Genomic DNA, 18,694 nt, shown 5'->3' with positions numbered 1-18,694 from the left:
TGCGTCTGATAACCCTGCCTTCTTGTGTTGCAGGTCTGAAGGAGAAAATGAAATGTCTAAAGAGTAGGTTGGGCCCGCTTGCCGTGTGTCGCTCAGTGTGACCCACTTGCTGTGCGTGCTTGGTGTGACCCTGCATGTCCCCGGGAGGCTGGGTGCCGGTCGGGTCTCGGGGCTGCGGCAATTTCTCAAGTAACAACCTCGTAGCTTGATCACGCACCCGTACGGCACAGACGGCCAGGGTGCTGTTCCCTTGCCCGTCTTTCTGGGTCGCCCTGCCTCCCCCAGGCAGCCCTGCAATCATGAGCACCCTGGCTCTGCGGGGTTCCCCAGGGAGCTTCTGCGTCCTCGCCCGGACGACTGTCCCCAGGCTCCCTGCTGCCTGCTCTGAGGCTGTCCTGTGTGCTGTACCTTCACTGTGGCCAGTCCAGGTGGGGCTGGGAGAAGGGGGCCGTTTGCTTCGGGGTTTTTTCCAGGCTGCTCCAATGGATGCATTAAACAGGGGTGACCCTAGGGCAAAGAGAAGTCTTTACAGATGGGAAGTTCCCAGTGCCTTCCCGAACGTGAGCTCTTTGTCACACTGGCGCTCACTGCTCCTCCTAATAGAAGCTTTGTCCAACGGCCCAGCTGATCCTGTCTCCCAGCAGGTGACTTGTAGGGCCCTGGGCTGAGCTGCTGGTGAGCACATTCATGCCCCCCCCCATCCTTCCTCCCTTTTCAAAACAAATAGTCTTTTTAAGAAATCTGCTTATTTGCATTTTATTTGAAAGGCAGAAAAAAACAGGAAGAGATACTCTGCAAACACCCAAGCAGGACAAGGTCAGGTGGGAGCCGAGAGCCTAGAACTCAACCCAGGCCTCCCACATGGTCAGCAGGGACCCAGTGCCTGAGCCATCACTACTGCCTCCCAGGTGCACGTCAGGGGTAGAGCCAGAACTTGAACCCAGGGCCACTTCTCTACAAAAAAAAAGCCTGGTATTTGGGGCATGGAAATTTACATTAAGAGTGGCCACAGGGTGCTGGTTCAAGTCCCGGCTGCTCCACTTCCAATCCAGCTCCCTGCTGATGCGCCTGGGAGGGCAGCAGAAGATGGCCCAAGGGCTCGGGCACCTGCACCCCTGTGGGAGACCCAGGTGAAGCTCCTGACCCAGCACTGGCCGTGTGACTATTTGGAGAGTGAACCAGTAAGTCGAAGATTTTCCTCTCTGACTCTCCCTCTTTCTCTGTAACTCTGCCTCTCAAATAAGTAAATAAATCTTCAGAGTGGCCGCCGTACTCACACTTCTGCTCTAAATGCATGCCCCTTAGAGCTGGACGTGGCTGTTGCGTGGTAGCTATCCCCAGGCACGTGGCTCCAACCCCGAGAGACGGCCGCCTCTGTTCTCAGGGGAGGGAACCTCCTGCACGGTGGGTGCCAGCGACTTCCAAGGCGGGAGTTTCCAGAGGGCGCTCTGTGAACCAGCCCCGAGCAAAGGCCGGGGGCGGCGGCGGCGGCACCTGTGCCAGCCCAGTGCACGGTGGCTTGGGCAAGGCTCTGAGAAGTCCTGCAGGCCAGAGGCCTCTCCAGAGCTGCCCCGTGTGACCTGGAGGACACCGCCCATGACCTAGTGATTGACAGGGTCACCCAGGGGGCCTCGGTGCCCCCTGCAGGTGGGGTCTTGCGGGGCGGTTTGGGGTGCTGTCGTCATGGAGCAGCGTGCACCCCGACCTTGGCGAGTCTCCTGTCCGCTTCCCTCGCCCACCTGTGCGTGGACGGAGCGGCGGTCACCGTGTCGGCTCTCGGGTTTCCTTGGGCTCCTTCCTTTTGCGTCCTTTGCCTCCCGCTGAGCGTGGAGCAGGGCAGTGGTGGTGGATTGCTGAGCCGGACGTCGCCGTGGCCTCTGGGGCTGGCAGGGCGGCGGGTCTCGGCCCTGCGCTCTGCCGCCTGGCCCTGTTTGGGTTCTCACCTGAGCCTGTGGTTGCTCAACAGGTGCGGGCTGTGCCCGGCGTGTTTGGTTTTGGTCTGAGTCATGGTTCGCTCTCCCAGGCCATCTGCTCTGGCCCTGCCTTCCCGACTCCAGCCTGGGCGCAGGAGGCCGGGTCTGTCCTTTCTGGGCAGAGGAGAGAGAGCTGCAAGGCTGGGAGGTACAGGGAGCCTGGGGGAAGCCGAGGTGTCTGTGCACAGTGTTCCGCCCCACGGCACCAGTGTGCGCAGGTGCAGGGCCCTTGCGTGTGTGCCCCGGGCCAAGGCTCGGTGTCTGGCACTGGTGCTGGGGTCAGGGACGTAGGAGCAGAGGTGAGGAGAAGAGGAAGGGAGGGGGGACCACAGTCACAAACCTCAGGGTTTCAGGAGCCTCCTGCCTTGTCTAATGTCCTCTGGCGCATGGGTCGGACGGAGCGCGTGCTGGGCCCTGGGAGCTGATGTGACACAGGTGCAGCCGGGCCCTCCAGGAGCTCACAGGGTAGGGCCCGGGCTCATGTGCCACACAGCAGGCCGGCTGAGTCCAGTGGCACCGGCAGGGCTCCTGGAGGGGAGGGCAACGCCATGAGGAGCTGGGACGGTGGAGTGCACGAGGCGAGGACGTGGTCGGATTTTGCAGCCTCATGGTGCCAGTCGCCCTGGTCACCTGGTCACCGGGATTTCTGTCAAGGTCCTGCGCGTTTTCTGGGCACGTCTCCTCGCAGGGCACCGTGGCGGGCTGTGGGACACCCAGTGGTGCCCTCAAGAGGCTCAGCAGTGGCCGGGCAGAGTCCCAGTGTCACAGAGCTCAGGGACCTCCCAGAGGAGCCGGGCTCCCTGCGCCCTGGGTGTTGAGGGGTGGGGGTGGCAGCGAGGAGCCCAGCATGACTTGGCTGGGGTGGGGGCTTCATGGAGGAGGCCCACACCTGCCCTCAAGGCTGCCCAGAGCCGGCTCCCTGGCAGGTGGACTGGGCCTTGGCCTGCGCCTGCCCACGGTGGGGTTCAGCACGTGGGTCTGCCGCAGGAGGGCCCCTCATGGCCTTCCTGTCCAGCCTCTGACCGCAGCCCCCATTGTCCTCTGGCCATCTCCCTGGGCCCGAGTCCGTCCACGATGTCACGTCCCCAGCTGGGTAGCAACTGCAAGGCTGACCCAAGTCTGCCTCCGCCTGCTCGTCGCTGTCCCTGGACGCCGTGCACTGTGAGGGCTGAACAGCACAGCTCCGGAGGCCGGAGGCTCAGGACCAGGTCCCCAGCCCACGCCGTGTCCTCAAGCGGCCTTCCCTGGGCGTGTGCGTGTGGACACAGAGTGTGGCTGAGCTCTGGGGCCCCTGTTTATGAGGGCATGAGTCCTGCAGCACCAGGACTCCGCCCCCAGTGCCCTAGGGGTATCCAGTCCACAGGCGCTGACTCAGCCCTAATCCCAGAGCCTGTGACGTAAATGTACAAACCCAGTCCTCTCCCAGCCTGGGAAATCTGGGAAGTTTCTGGAGCAGGGACGGCTGAGGGCAGCGACCGTGTCCCCTTGCAGCCCTGCCGTGCCCTTCTGCCAGGCGGACGGGCAGGGTGAGGGCTCTTTGTGCGTGTCGCGCTCTGTGGTGGCGATTACGTAATGGCCGTGTGCCAGGGCGTCCCATCCGCAGAGTGGCAGTGATGAGGGCTCTGAGCGGAGCCGAGCAGGAAGTTGACCCGGGTGACTCGCGTGTCCCGGCCTCGGGAAGTGGCCATGTGCCCTCCGAGACTGCCGGGTGCCACCACCGTCCGTTTTCGCGAGGCCATTCGGGTGGATGGTTCTGTCCCAGGTCGGTCCCCTCCAAGTCCTGTTCAGTTCCCCTCTGCCCACACGCCAGACCCTGGCCTGCCGCACGCTGAGCTCACCTCTTCTCACCTCTGCCCCTCCCCCCCCAGACACTCAGCCTGGGGAGCTGGGTGTCACCAGGCTGCTCGGTGGGTCCTCCCTCCACGTTCCCCAGGGCTGCTTCAGCACCCCATCGGCTCCACATCCCCCTCCCACAGCCTCCTCGGCTTCTGTGAGCACCAGTGCCACTGGCCGGCCCCTCGCTGCCTGGCTGGCCCTGGGGGCTTGGATGGTGACCCCGTCAGCACCATCTGTGTCCTGCTCTTGGCACGTAACGGGGCTGAGGGGCTGGGGTCCTGCATTGGCACTCGTGTAGGATAACTTGCAGGTGCGACCCTCACGGCCCGTGCTTGCCCTGCTGCCCAGCCTCCGTCTACCCGCCCGTTCCACCAGCTTCCCCCGGTGACTCCTGGGGCCCATGGCACTGCCAGTGCTCCTTGCCTGCATCGCAGGCCCCTTGGGTAGCTCCCTCGCCTTCAGTCTCTGGGGGCTGCCATGGTACCACCCTGCGCCCTCCCTGGTTCCCCACACGCCCTGTCTGTCGCCAGCTCTCCGGCTTGCTGGAGGCTGGCGCTTGCCCAGCTGTCTTCCAGTAGACTGTGAGAGCTTGAAGCTGGGTGGGGGAGGGTGTCCTCTGTCCAGCAGGGTGGACACATGGTGAGGGTGACTGCCTGTCAGGAACGGTGACCGTCCCCTGCCGTGTGCCCGGCGACGGGCTGGGAAGCATGGCTGGCACACAGCTGGGGCCAGAAACCCACCCGGGACGGGATGGTGGTCCCTGCAGGGCTGGGGGGCTTCTGGGGACTCCTGTAGCCCTCAACACCTGCCACGTCGCCTCTTGGCCTTGGAGCAGGCACGTTGAAGGGAACGAGGAAGGCAGCCGGCTCGGGGACGCGCTCTGAAAGTGGTGGGGCGAATCTGAGCTCAGTCCCTCGGCGAGACAGCTCCCCGTGGCTCAGGCGAGGGGCTGCGCTGGTTCCTCGCCTGCCCGAGGTCCGTCCAGTGTCGTGTGTGTCTGACCTCAACTCCGCTCGCTTCTCCCCCACACAGAGCCCCAAGCACCCCGAGGACGGCAGGGGCTTTGTTTTTGGTGAGAGAAATGGGCAAAAGGGAAGCAGTGCGTTGTGCTCTCTGTAGACGTGAGGACTCGGGCTGAGTTGGCGCTGTAGCAGCAGCCAGCCCGCGCTCCATCTTGTCTGATCTCAGAAGCCAAGCGGGGCTGGGCCCCGGGAGCTCTTGGGTAGCAGGAGGACACACACTGGAAAGTGCGCGTCCACGCCCGCTGGCACACGCCGTCGCAGCAGCAGCATTTTGCTGTTCACGATGCGTGCGGGGGCTTCGCAGTGCACGTTGGAACTGCCTGGTGCTGGGCCTCAGGAGTCAAGGGGACGCTCCTCCTGCAGGCGGTGGCCTCCGTGACGGGCCCTGGGCTGTGTGGTTTTCGAGGCTGGCTGCTGGATCTCCAGCCTGCCTTTGGGGTACCATGAGACCGGGCAGTGTGACCAAGCGGCTGGCACAAAGGCAACAGTTGTCCACACAGCAGAGCCTAGGGTGGCAGCCCCCCGGGGGGAGCACCTGGGGCACCGAGGTGCACCTGCTCCAGGGCCCCTGGCTCTGTCTGCTGCTGTGGTTTGCAGAGGGGCATGAGTTCTGCCGCCCTGGGGTGTGTGTGCCATTCCGGAGCCCCAGGTCTGAACACCGGCATTAACTGATGGCTTCCTTGGGGTGGGCGGTGACGCGGGGCCCAGGGCTTCGCGGTTTGGTCTAGGGAGACGTGGAGAGCTGCACTCATGGGCTGTACCGTGTCTCTGTTCTTCCAGTTGACCTGACGTCTTTCGTGACTCACTTCGAGTGGGACATGGCCAAGTACCCTGCAAAGCAGCCACTGGCGGGCGTGGTGGACACATTGGCAAAGGTGAGAGGGATGGAGGGTGGCCCCTGGTGCCGCAGAAGCAGAGCTGGCTGTGCTGGGGCCTCCGGGTTTCTGTGCTGGGGCCTCCCTCTGTGGCCCAGGCGAGGTCAGGGCTGTGGGTTTCTGGGCAGCCCTGGACAGGAAGGGGGTCGCCCAGCCTCCCCACCCCTCTCGTGCCTACCACCCAGAAGGCTGGTCTCCAGGACACTCCCCACTGTGGGGGTCGGGGGGCTGAGCCCCCAGTGTTGGCGCCCACAGGCGCTCGGCCCCGCGCTGCTCTGCCCTCGGGAACCTGACGCCCCGCCCCTGGGTGACTTTATCAGCAAAAGCGCTCGCTTCAGTGGAGTTTGTGAGCCAGCTCCCCAGGCTGCTGTCTGCTGATCCATGGCCCGGGTCCCTGGGGACTTCCCCGTCCTCCCGATGGCCTGGCCCCACTGCCGCGGCACACTGAGCTGTGATTGGGCATCTGCTGCCGGTCTGTGGTGGGGAGAGCGTCTCAGAGGGCCAGCACGAAGGTGCTGTGTTCTCTCCTGAGTGTGGCTGGCGGGTCGGGAGAAGCTCTGGGTCCCATTCCAGTCTCGGGATGAGAGAGGGGCCGGAAGTCCGGGGAATCTGGGTGCCGCCCAAGGGGCTGGCCCCTCCTGGAACAACCGGGCAGTGACTGCAGAAGGCACCTGTGCCAGGTGTGGTTCCTGGCAGGGCGCTGTGCCCATCCACCCTGGATCCGGAAGTACAGGATTCTCTGTGGGTGGCCCGGCGTGCTCTGAGTCCCAGGGAGGCCAGGCCCCATGGAGGACATCCTGCCCCCCTCGCAGAGTGCATGGTCGCCTTGGGGAGTAAGGAGATCAGGCTTTGCTGCTGTCTGTGGCGTGCCCAGGGTGACTGGCAGGACAGCAGGCAAGGGAGGCAGGCGCGGGTTCTGATCGCGCTCCAGGCGTGCCTGGAGCCAGAGCCATGCGGGGCAGCCTCCCTCCACTCACCTCCCCCGACTTCAGGTGAGGAAGTGCTGAGGGCTTGGTGACGTGCCCCGGGGTTTTCTGGCCCAGGAAGGTGGGACGTGGGGACCAGAGCCCCGAGCTGTGCTGTGTGCAAGGCCCTGCTTCCCTGGTGCAGTGCGGAGCCAGCTCTCGGACGCAGCGGGGCAGAGGCTCCGGGGCATTGGTGCGCCAGGCGCACGTGCGTGACAACCCGGCTTCAGCTTTGTTTTCTGCAAAAGATGACTAAATCTGCCCCTAATCCCTGCGTGATCTCACGCCATTCTCTGGCACGGAGCCCAGAGAGGTCAGAGAGCTCGCATCAGGTCACCCAGCCGGGCAGAACTGGGGCTGGCGTCAGGTTCCAGCCCCTGTGGTCCCAGGGCCCCGCGTCACTGCCTGCCTGGCTCCGGCACCCGGGCAGCTTTTCACTGCTCTGGTGAGCCAGGGGAGTGAGGGGAGCCAGTGACTTTTTTTTGTTTTACTTTTTATAAAAGAAAATGAAGGTCTTACTTTAAAAAGATCTGCACACTGTACCCACGTTCACTGTTTCTGAGACTACTCTGACATTGTGTGGTGCAGTATAGTCAGTGTGTGTGTGTGGCCTGGCCGTGCGTGTGGTGTAACCTTGTGTGGTTGTACAGTGGAATTGTGTAGCTGTGCAGTGCAGGTACACGGTGTGTGGTAAGTGTGTGTGTGTGGCCTGGCCGTGTGTGCAGTGTAACCTTGCGTGGTTGTACAGTACAGTTGCTTAGTGCAGTGCAGGCACACAATTTCTAATCTGAATACCCAAAATCAAATAAATTAGAATATTTGGGAGTGAACCTGACCTGGTGAGTGGACAACTCCACCCCTGACCTCATGTGATAGGTTGCATTCAGAGCGCAGGTGCACTAAAAGTGTGTAAGTCACCTTCATGTGTGTGAGTTGTGAAACATAGCTGAGTTTCATGCTTAGACTTGGGTCCTGTTTCCAAGAGAGATCTCTGTATCAGTCTGTTTCTGTCTGTCTCTTTCTATGTCTATCTCTGTCTTTCTGTCTCTGTCTCTCTGTCTCTTTGTCTCTCTGTCCCTGTCTCTCTGTCTCTGTCTCTCTCTGTCCCTGTGTCTCTGTCTGTCTGTCTCTGAGGATTACTCTGTGGCTTAGTTGTGGGGTGGTATCCTACACTGATACAGTGCAGCTGAGTGCAGTGTGTAGTTGTACGCACAGCTGTAGAGTGGGATGTGGTGCAGAATGGGTGTGCAGTGCACTGTATAGTGCTAGTATACATAGCGCGTAGTTGTAGCTTAGCTGGAGTGGGTGAGACAGCATAGTTTGATGTAGTCGAATATAGTAGAGTCAGTGTGTTACAGACTAGTTGGGATGTGGTATAATAGAGCTGTGGAGTACAATGTAAGTTGTAGCTGTGATGGGAGTGTGGCTGTAGGGCACATTGTGCATGGCTGGTTGTGATGTGAGTGTGGCTGTAGGGTAGTGTGTAATCTGGTTGTAATGTGTATGTGGCTGTAGGGTGCAGTGTGTGTGGTTGTGATATGAGTGTGGCTGTAGGGTGCAGTGTGCATGGCTGGTTGTGATGTGCAGTGTGGCTGTAGCGTAGCTGTGTTTTGGTGTGGTCTGGGTGTGCAGTAAGAAGTCACCCGTGGGACAAGCATCATGAAGGGCACGTGAGATCCATGCGGTCTCTCTGCCTCCCCGTGACCCTCATCATCCACAGTGGCGCGTTGGCAATAACAGGTCTTATTTACCAAAGCAATCAGAGCCTGCATGTGTGCAGGTGAAAACGCCAACGGCCTCCTGAGCCCAGCCCTGCACCTCTGCTCGCCCGGTGCCCTCCAAAGGCGTCCGTGTCTGCCGGGGCAGAGTGGACCCTGCCATGGAATACGCCGGCCTGCACGCGGGCTCTGCACGCTGGCCTCCTGCACACGGGGCTCCTGCACGCGGGGCTCCTGACTGCTGGGCTCCTGCATGCTGGCCTGCACATGGGCCTCCTGCACCCTGGGCTCCTGACTGCTGGGCTCCTGCACGCTGGCCTCCTGCACGCGGGCTCTGCACGCGGGGCTCCTGACTGCTGGGCTCCTGCATGCTGGCCTGCACATGGGCCTCCTGCACCCTGGGCTCCTGACTGCTGGGCTCCTGCACGCTGGCCTCCTGCACGCGGGCTCTGCACGCGGGGCTCCTGACTGCTGGGCTCCTGTGCCCTGGGCTCCTGCACGCTGGGCTCCTGAGTGCTGGACTCCTACACGCTGGGCTCCTGCACGCGGGGCTCCTGCACGCTGGCCTCCTGCACGCTGGGCTCCTGCGCCCTGGGCTCCTGACTGCTGCCCTCCTGCACGCTGGCTCCTGCACGTGGGGCTCCTGAGTGCTGGCCTCCTGTGCCCTGGGCTCCTGAGTGCTGGGCTCCTGTGCCCTGGGCTCCTGCACGCTGGCCTCCTGTGCCCTGGGTTCCTGACCGCTGGGCTCCTGCACGCTGGGCTCCTGCGCCCTGGGCTCCTGACTGCTGGGTTCCTGACCGCTGGGCTCCTGTGCCCTGGGCTCCTGCACTCGGGGCCCCTGACTGCTGGGCTCCTGAGCCCTGGGCTCCTGACTGCTGGGCTCCTGCGCCCTGGCTCCTGCCCGCTGGCCTGTTTTCACCCAGTGATTGCAGAGCTTCCTGCAGCAGCAGCCTCTGTTGCTGTGCATCGTGACGTCTGTGGCGGAGCTGCCTCCAGGCTGAGGAGGGCCTTGCAGAGCCCGTGGGGGTGGATAGGCCTCTCCCACGCTGGCCTCTGGCCTGCACAGCGTCCCCTGCCAGGATGCTGCGCTTTGGGACCAGTGCCTTAGGGAAGGGGTCTGCTGTCGAAGCTGGAGCCCCAACAGCTGGGGCTGGGGGCGGGGCTCTCAGTGGCACTGGCTTCCGGGCACTCGCGGCTGTCACTCTTGACACCTGCTGCTGTCTTGAGGGCTTCCCCCAGCTGGGCCTGTTGGACGGTGTTCTGTCACTGGTGCTCACCCTGGCTGTGACCCTCAGCTGGGCAGGCAGGGACCAGAGGCTGGCCCGCCAGTGAGCGCGGAGCCCTGCTTGCAGCCTGGACTCGAGTGGTTTCTCACTGCCCCTGCCAGCCCGCGGGAGGGGCGTCTGGAAGGTGTTCCCTGCACCCTGGGCCTCCAGAGCCAGCAGGGGCCCCTGCCGCATCCACGTGGTGCCTGCCTCCAGCTGCAAGGACCGAGCCTGGGGACGCGGGCGAAGCATGCACTGGGGTCAGCTGAGCCGCCCCAGCCCCGGCAGAGCCCAGGGGGCGAGGTGTGGAGAGCCCCGGCAGAGCCCAGGGGGCGAGGTGTGGAGGGCGCGGGATGCCCTGATCACATAGGGTCAGGGGGAGGCGGAACTCGGCATGCGAGCCTAGCCAAGCTCACCCAAAAGTGGCGACACTGGCCCTCCCCGCGTGCGGGCTGACTGTGGGCCTGGGGGCTGTACCGTCTGGGGGAGGGTGGGGCCATGTGCCCTTGCAGGCCGACAGCCGGGGCCTCGTGAGCAGCAGCGCCGCTCGGCGAAACTCCATAGCAGCCGCCATGCTCACGGTGGCCAGGGGCGTCTGCTTTCCCACGCAGCAACTGGCGCAGATCGAGGCGGACTTGAAGTCCCGGACGGCCACTTACAGCGCGCTGAAGACCACGCTGGAGAACCTGGAGAAGAAGTCCATGTGCGTATCCGCGTCCCCGCTGCCTCCCCAGCTGGCCTTGCTCGTCTTTCCCCTCCCTGGGCGGCCCGGGAGTGCGTGCCCACACGTGAGCGTGACAGCGAGACAGAGCCGCGTGGGGCGGGCAGACGGGCGGTCACACCACCCTGTGTGTGCCTGGTGGAGAACGCGGTGCTGCTGGTCCCAGAGCCCCCTCCCCCACCCATCCAGAACGCCCGAGGCGCTGCCCCGGGTCTTCCTCGTGGTGGATGCTCTATGGAGAGGCTGCCGACGGCGGCGACGTCAGGACCTAGCCCTTGGTGCGGAGCAGGGGGCACGGTGGGCTCTGCCGCCGGGTCACAGCAGCCTCAGGGACCCGGGCACCTTCCCCAGCTGGCTGAGAGCCGCCGCGTGGAGGGGGAGCCGGGTGCTCGGGCAGACAGCCCTGTCAGCAAGGGGCGGGGGTATCGGGAGCAAGCGTGCTCTGTGATGAGGCAGGTAGTGAGCGCCCTGTTGGAGGAGGTATGTGAGCAGCAGCCGCGTGAGCTCCTGCTGCAGAGGCTGGAGGGCCCGGGCAGGGTGGGGTTGGCGTGGAGGAGCTCTTGAGCGCCCCCTACCTTCGGGTCTGGTTGTTGAGGTTGGTTCCTGAAGGTTCTCTCCAGAGGGGCAGCCCGGGGAGCTCAGAGCCGGCTGCGCGCCCTCGGACTGCCCACGCTGTGGGTGCAGGGCGTCACCTGGCAGGTGCCCTGCTGTGCGTCCCTCTTAGAGCTGGGGGGCCAGCCGCCTTGTGTGCAAGTCCTGATGGAATATCCCTAGTCCGAGATCTGAAACGTGACGTGCTCCAAAACCTGAAACAGTCTGAGCATGCGCACGACGCGGCAACTGGAAAATTCCACCTCGACCCCGTGTGCTGGGCTGCGGGCAGCTCGCAGGTGCGCTGATGGTGCTGTGTCCTGTGTGTACGGCGTGCGTGGGACCTAATGGAGTTCACAGACTCGGGTCCCACCCCCGAGATCTCCCGTGACGCACGCACACAGATTCCCACATTCAAAATTATCCGAGACGCGCTTTCTTCCGTTCTGGTCCCAGGCCTTTTGGACGAGGGACACCCACCCTGTAGTCCATGTGTGTAGAGTTAAAATCCAGGGGGCAAAGATGTGTTTCACAGGCACCCTCGCAGCGGGCCACCTGCCTTCTCATCAGAGCTGCGTGGCGTGAGCCGTACAGCCTGGGAGGAAGGCAGAGGGTCCTACATGGCAGTCTCGGCATAGGCAGTCAGGCATGGAGGCCGCACCACCAAATCGTGGTCCTTAGAAGTGGCCGACACCAGAGCTGGCACCTGGCCCGGCCTCTCCTTGCCGGTCATTCATCGCTCTGTTCGTCTGTCCGTGGTCTGCGCTCACTTTAGTTGATTTCTTGAGCACGCAGTGAGTGAGTGAGTGAGGGGCGCATACAAGGAGGGGCGGGCGCCTCATCCCCCTCTTTGCTCGGGACGGGGTGGGGGTGGGGCTGTGTGCCGAGCCCCATGGGTAGAAAGGAGAAGTCAGTTACAGTGTGTGCACGTGTAGAGCTTAACGATCGCTCATGGCCCATTCACGGGCAGGGGCCTCGCGCTGGGGGCATGGAGGAAATGCACACATCACAGGGTGGCCCGTGCCCGCGGCAGCCTCTGTGGGTTTTGTGCATGGCCGCCCAGTGGCGGTGCAGGCAGGGGATGGGAGAGGAGTACAGTCTCTGGGGGCTGGGATTGCACTGTTCCTGTGGTCTTGGGTGAGCGCATGGGGACCATTGCCCGGGGAGGCTCCGTGTGCTGCTGGGTGCGAATACTGTGTGCAGCGCCGGCAGCGACGGGCACACACGCTCCCTGTAGGTGTCTGTGAGTGGCAGCTGAAGGGCTGCACACCATGCCCCATGCCCCATGCCAACGAGGCCATGACCTTGATTCGGGCCAGGCCTGCCGAGCCTGTGCAGAGCTGTTTCGGGCGGGTGTCCCCTGGCTGCGGGACCCGCAGGCTTGTAAAGCGACACGGGGCTCTATTGGGGCCATCTCCGCTGAGGCCGTGAGCTGACACCCGAGGAGCTGGAGCCGCCTGCCCGCTGCTGGCAGCTGGTGGCTGGCACCGGGGCACGGCAGGGCACGCAGGTGTTGGGTTCTGCAGCCCCTCTGGTGACTGGTGAGAGCGCCAGAGGCCCTGCCAAGCTCTCTCCCAGGAGGGGAGGGGGGCAGCAGCGGGGCTGGGCCAGGGAGGACCGTTGTATGGGGGAGTCCCCGCCTCTCCCAGGCTCCAGCCTACACACCCTCCTGCCCCCGTGCCTGGGCCTTGTGGGTGTGGGCGCGGTGCTGTGTCCCCCTGGGCTGACCACAGGCTTGGTTCCCGGTCCCTTCCAGGGGGAACCTGTTCACTCGGACACTGAGCGACATCGTGTGCAAGGAGGACTTTGTGCTGGATTCTGAGTATCTCATCACGCTACTGGTCATCGTCCCCAAGTACGTGGGCCAGGAAGGGCGGGGGACACGGGCCTGGCCACAGCCTTGCTCTCTGTGTCTGGGGCAGTGAGGAAGAGGAGCCCCCACTGGCCTAACCTCTGGGAAGTAGGCGCTTCTGCACAGGGCCCCCTGGCTGGCAGCTGTGAGGGCAGTAACAGGTCCGGGGTGGTGGTGGCAGAAGCAGCCATGTTTTGCGCACCTGCTGTGGGCCTGGGGCATCGCAGGCCGCCCTTTGCCGGCCTGGGAGGTCTCCTGCCCGGGGAGCTCGTCAGGGCTCACACAGGGCAGCAAATTCAGCTGCACTCAGCCCCTCCCTCATGCTTCCCGTGCGTGCCCTGCGGCCGTCCTGGGCAGAGCTTGTCCTGCTGCAGGGCCTCGGGGATGTCGGGAGCGCTCTCCCTGCTCACCGTCAGCTCCTCGGGTAGGAGGGGTGAGCAGCGCCCCGGGCCCTTGCTGCCCGGACCACCGCACAGGGCTGTGTTCTTGCAGGCCAAGCTACTCACAATGGCAGAAAACCTACGAGTCCCTCTCGGACATGGTGGTCCCTCGGTCGACCAAGTAAGTGGGGCCCAGGTCTGCTGATGAGCAGGGTGGTGCGCGGGGTGGGGGGAGACGGGGGGCTCCCCTGCACCTGTGCCCTTGGAGTCTCTCGGCCCGGAATTCCTTTGTCACAGCCCGGGCCAGGTGCCTTGCTCTTTCAACCTCCACTGCCCCTCCTCCCCCCCGGCTGGCACCCGGCGCAGGGGCCTCTGCTGTGCCCTCTGCATTCTTAGCCTGGCACTGACTGTCCCCAGTGTGTGCCCGGCTCCAGTGCCTGCCTGGGGGATAGCCAGGCACCAAGAAGGGGGGGAAGGAGGGGAACAGGACCTGGCTGTGTCCTCTGGGGAATGGACATAGCTGGGAGGTCCAGCGAGGGGCAGTTCCGGGAACGGGATGGGACCGATCTCTGTGCCTTGGGGATGCTTGCCCACGAGTGCACGGCAGAACCCCGGGGCCACGATCATGCTGACCTGCACGCCAGGAGTGGGGTGTGGTGGCATGGGAGAGAACTGCATGGTAGCCTAAGTGGAGTGGCTGATACCGAGGTGTTTATCATCCTTCACACTATTTCGTATGTCTAAGTTGGTTGTGATTTTAAGAGATTTTAGAAGGAGCCCCAGGCAGGCAGCCCCGCCCGGAGAACCTGCTCGCCCCCCCTCCCATCTGCCCCCCGCAGGCCTGCCCACCCCAGTCCATGCTGGAGGCCTCTGCCCTGGGGTGCCTGCTGCCCGGGCGGACTCTCCCGGGCCACTCGCTCAGTCATCAGGAGCTAAACCTGGGGTGCAGGGGACAGGACAGGGTGGGTGGGTGGGTGGGGGAACGAGCCAGCAGCTCAGAGGAGGAGGAGCCGGGTGTGCAGATAACAGGGGAGATGCTGGAGCCGGCCTGCCGGGCATGGGCGTCCCAGGCTCGCCAAGCTGGGCTCGGCCGCTGACTCCCCCCGCCCCCCACCGGCATGTAACGGGCAGGAGACAGCCCAGGCCTCTGCGTGCCTGCCCCAGCCTGGAGTGGGTGTGGACGAGGCGGCCGGGAGGCAGGGAAGCCAGGGAGTGCTTCCCAGTCCTCGTTGGCTGCAGGTGACACAGGAGATGGCCCTGCCGTGGTGTCGGCCTGGGCCGGGGGTGTGGGTCTGCTGTGGACAAATGCCCCTCCCCACAGGCTGATCGCCGAGGACGGCGAGGGCGGCCTCTTCACTGTGACTCTGTTTCGGAAAGTGATTGACGACTTCAAAGTCAAAGCCAAAGAGAACAAGTGAGGGGGAGGCCTTGGGGGCAGGCTCTGGGTCCTTCCTGGGTGGGGGTGGGGGTCTCTGGTCTGTCCCTCCTGGGTGGGGATGGGGTCTCTGGTCTGTCTCTCCTGAGTGGGGGTGGGGTCTCTGGTCTGTCTCTCCTGAGTGGGGGTGGGGTCTCTGGTCTGTCTCTCCTGGGTGGGGGTGGGTCTCTGGTCTGTCTCTCCTGGGTGGGGGTGGGGTCTCTGGTGTGTCCCTCCTGAGTGGGGGTGGGGTCTCTGGTCTGTCTCTCCTGGGCGGGGGTGGGGGTCTCTGGTCTGTCCCTCCTGGGTGGGGGTGGGGGTCTCTGGTCTGTCCCTCCTGGGTGGGGGTGGGGGTCTCTGGTCTGTCTCTCCTGGGTGGGGGTGGGGGTCTCTGGTCTGTCTCTCCTGGGTGGGGGTGGGAGTGGGGTCTCTGGTCTGCCTCCCCTGGGTGGGCGGGGTTTCTGGTCTGTCCCTCCTGGGCGGGGGTGGGGGTCTCTGGTCTGTCCCTCCTGGGTGGGGGTGGGGGTCTCTGTCTCTCCTGGGTGGGGGTGGGGGTCTCTGGTCTGTCTCTCCTGGGTGGGGGTGGGAGTGGGGTCTCTGGTCTGCCTCCCCTGGGTGGGCGGGGTTTCTGCTCTGCTCAGAGCTGCTCAGTGACCCTGGCTTTGTCGTTGGAAGGTTCACTGTCAGAGAATTTTACTATGATGAAACAGAAATCAAAAGGGAGCGGGAGGAGATGAGCAGGTTGCTGTCTGATAAGAAGCAACAGTATGTGAGTACGGCCAGGGCCCAGCCCATGACCACCCAGGGGGCCGGTCTCTCGGGGTCCCGGTCCCCCAGGGCTCGCGCTGGGAGGAGCGGGCCCTCTCGGGCGGGGAGAGATGGGCGCAGGTCAGCCGAGACCACACAGGACCTGGGACCTGGGTTCGGTGCTTTGCCTGCAGCTCTCTGGGGAGGGAGGCTCCACTCTCCTGTGTCAGATTCGCTAGGGAGCCGGGGGCCTGGCGAAGCCGGTGGGCTCCAGCAGGAGCACTTGGGCCCAGGAGTGGGCTGTGCCGTGGCTGGAACGTGCCATCAACAGTCACCCCGCTGTCCCTGGCCGTGCGGTTTCCAGGGGGTCACCAGCACTGGCTTCTCCTCTCTGGGTTCTTGGCAAGGAGCAGGTGCTTATCTGGGGGACTTCCAACCACAGCCACTCAGCGTGGGTCACGTGGGAGGGCAGCTTGGCACCCGGAGGGGAGAGATGAGGTTCAGGGAGCGCTGCTGCCCCGCTCTGTAAAAATGGGCGCATTGCAGAACCCAGCCTCCGGCTGCAGCACTGGCTCAGCTTAGCCCCGGGCAAGGCGCCCGTGCAGCTGCGATGTCCCCAGGCCCAGGTCCCCCTGGGCCAGCCAGGGAGCGTCCTGCAGCAGAGGGGGAAGGAGCAGGACGCGGGGCAGGTCCTTCCCAGGACAGGGCAGTGCGTGTGCAAACACTGAGCTGTGTGTGCGTGGGGGAGGGCGCGGCCCCAGGTTCAAGTGTGCGCCAGGGCCGCCTCCCACGTATGACAATGGCCGACCGCCGTGCACATCCGTCCTGGCTTGAGTCGATGACCCTCGGCAGGGGCTGTGAACCAGAGCCCCCTCCCCAGCAGTGAGCACAGGCCTGAGCACCCCCGCCCCGTGGACCCGCCCCTCTCCCCTTAGAAAGGAAGTAGCGGATGACGTAAACGTTCACTTGGGGGTTTTGCACCCTCACAAGGACACAGGGACACGTCTGGGTGGGGACACCCAGCGCTCCAGTCCTCAAAGACCACACCCACAGACCCGGCACACTGGGGAGGGAGTGACCGCCATCCATGAGAGCCGGAGTCCAGAGGGTGGCTCCCTGGACCCCCCCTTCTCTGCAGCCAAGCCTTTCCCTGCTGGCTTAGCCTGACCCTGAGGCCTTGCCACGGCGTCTAGAGGGGGCCGGATGGTGGCAGCTCACACAGGTGTCCAGCTGGAAGGACAGGTGGCAAAGCCGGGCCCTCGGCACCCACCTCTGCACCAATGCAGGCCCGCCAGGCCCCCTGTGGTCAGGGAGCCACACAGGAGCCTGCCTCCTGCCCTGGGGGGTGGGGCGCAGCCGCCAGCTGGGACGTCAGTGCCCCCTCCCCGGCTTCCTGGCTGGACGCACACACCTGTTGACCAAAGGGGCCAGAAGCCCATGGCGGTCAGTGCACTGCAAGCCTTGGCAGGGACTCTGCTGTGTCTACAGACAGTGCTAAGGGCTGTGATGTCCTCCCCGTGGCCCTGGCCATGTCCTCACCATGGCCCTGGCCACGTCTTCATGGCCCTGAGCCCAGAACGAGGCAGCCCACATGCAGGCCTGTTTCAGTGACCCCTCTGGTGTCACCCCTGTCTGCCGGTGACAGGGGTCCTGACCGAGGCCAGGCAGGGAGAAGAGGGGGTGTGGCTCTGTCCCTGGAATCTGGAGCCCAGAGATTTTTTCTCTGGGCACCTGCCACACCCCTCACCCAGTCCACTTGGGCCCCCAGGGTGGGCCAGAACCCTCAAGCTTGCTGTCAAATGTTTGTTTGTCTGTGATGAGTGTTTGCCAGAAGATTAATAAATCATTTCTGTGCCTTTAGCAAACTTCCTGTGTTGCTCTTAAAAAGGGATCCACCACCTTCCCGGACCACAAGGTTAAGGTAACCCCGCTAGGGAACCCCGATAGGCCCGCTGCGGGGCAGAGCGACAGAGAGAGAGAGAGTGAGGGCGAGGGCGAGGTAAGCACCCCCCTGGGCGCCCGGGGGCCCTGGCTCGCGTCTGCCAGCGCAGGCTGCTTCTGAGAACTTGCCTTTCTGTGATCTGACGCGGCTTTGGAGGTGGCAAATCCGAGGAGCCCCGAATCATGCCTTCCTACTAATCTGGGGGCCGCACTGCAGCTCCCTCCCCCAGGGCAAGGGGTGCTTGTGGGCCAGGGCGCCTCCGCCCCGGCTGCAGGTGGCTGGAGCTGGTGACGGGCAGGGCTCTGGCTGGCGGTGGCGGTCGGGCAGCTGGGCTGTGCCCCCCTGGGCCGCCCCGGCCCCACCTGACTTGTGGGAGTTGGAGGCTGCAGGGGCTGGCCCGCCGGCCTCATGGCAGCGGCGGCTGATGGGTGATGCCAGGACCCTGGGGCAGGTGGGCTCCTTGGCTGTGCGGTCAGGTGAAGCCGTTAGCTTCCTGCCGACAGCCCCGTGCCCGGGGGGCCTGAGTGCCTGGGCCGTTGGCTGCCCGCTGAGCGCGCCTGGTGCTGCAGGCCGACACGGTGGGGCCCGTCCAAGCGATGCTGCTTCTGCCGACTCCTGGGCCTGTCTGCTCAGCTCAGGGCCCGCTCTGACACCCCAGCCCTCTGTCCCCGGCCGCAGCAGGCCCCGTGACCGGCCGGCCTGTCTCTGCAGGGGCCCCTGCTGCGCTGGCTCAAGGTGAACTTCAGTGAGGCCTTTATCGCCTGGATCCACATCAAGGCCCTGCGGGTGTTCGTGGAGTCTGTGCTCAGGTGCGTGCCGGCGACGCCCCGCCCTCCCTCCTGCCTCTGCTGCCCTGGGGAGGTCTCATCTGTGCGCTGCCTGGCCCTCAGGACCCCAGTGCCTCCTGGGACACAGCCCCGTCCACCCTCACCTCCCAGGCCCAGGGCAGCCCAAGAAAGAAAAGCCAAATGACACCGCTGGCAAGCCCGCTTGTTCTGCCGCGCTGTTCCAAGGAGAGCGGAGCACACGGCGAGGATCTCCCATGATTTGAACCCCAGCAGGAAACACGGACTTCCTGCCTGGGCCCTGGGGGCTGTGGAGGTGTTCACTAAGTGCTTGTGGAAGTCGAGTCAGGACACATCTGCACCCTGTGCTTCCCGCCCTGTTCTGAGCATGTCCCGTGTCCCGAGTCCGCCCCATCTGGGTGGCAGCATCATGCTGGCCGCTGCTGCCTGCAGGCACCGGGGTCCCCTGCAGTGTGCACCCCACCATCTCCCACCCGGGGCCTGCCGCTTGCCTGCGGTGAGCTGCCTCTGCTGCCCAGCACCTGTGCCCGCCCTCAGGGTCAGCCTGCGCCTCCCGTTCTCACCCTCTGGCCCCCGGCCCTGCTTGC

At 64.4% G+C, this 18,694-nt stretch overlaps 1 protein-coding gene across 8 annotated transcripts in view; it reads left to right on the top strand.

The window, feature by feature from the left end:
* Positions 1-18,694, top strand: part of ATP6V1C2 (ATPase H+ transporting V1 subunit C2) — a 46,435-nt gene that overhangs the window by 23,776 nt on the left and 3,965 nt on the right. For 4 of the 8 annotated variants that reach the window (XM_051827826.2, XM_051827827.2, XM_051827825.2 and 1 more), the window contains exons 5-13: positions 34-63; positions 5,612-5,706; positions 10,266-10,357; positions 12,723-12,821; positions 13,311-13,379; positions 14,520-14,612; positions 15,288-15,381; positions 17,221-17,358; positions 18,013-18,110. In XM_051827826.2, coding sequence (XP_051683786.2) covers positions 34-63; positions 5,612-5,706; positions 10,266-10,357; positions 12,723-12,821; positions 13,311-13,379; positions 14,520-14,612; positions 15,288-15,381; positions 17,221-17,358; positions 18,013-18,110 — 808 coding nt within the window. The remainder of the gene's footprint in view (positions 1-33; positions 64-5,611; positions 5,707-10,265; positions 10,358-12,722; positions 12,822-13,310; positions 13,380-14,519; positions 14,613-15,287; positions 15,382-17,220; positions 17,359-18,012; positions 18,111-18,694) is intronic. The other 4 variants (XM_051827830.2, XM_051827831.2, XM_051827828.2 and 1 more) reach the window with 4 other exon arrangements.

The sequence above is a fragment of the Oryctolagus cuniculus genome, chromosome 2 (genome assembly GCF_964237555.1).
Source record: "Oryctolagus cuniculus chromosome 2, mOryCun1.1, whole genome shotgun sequence".
NCBI classification, from domain to species: domain Eukaryota; kingdom Metazoa; phylum Chordata; class Mammalia; order Lagomorpha; family Leporidae; genus Oryctolagus; species Oryctolagus cuniculus.
The sequence above is the reverse complement of the archived record's forward strand: the minus strand, read 5'-3'. Positions and strand labels throughout refer to the sequence as shown.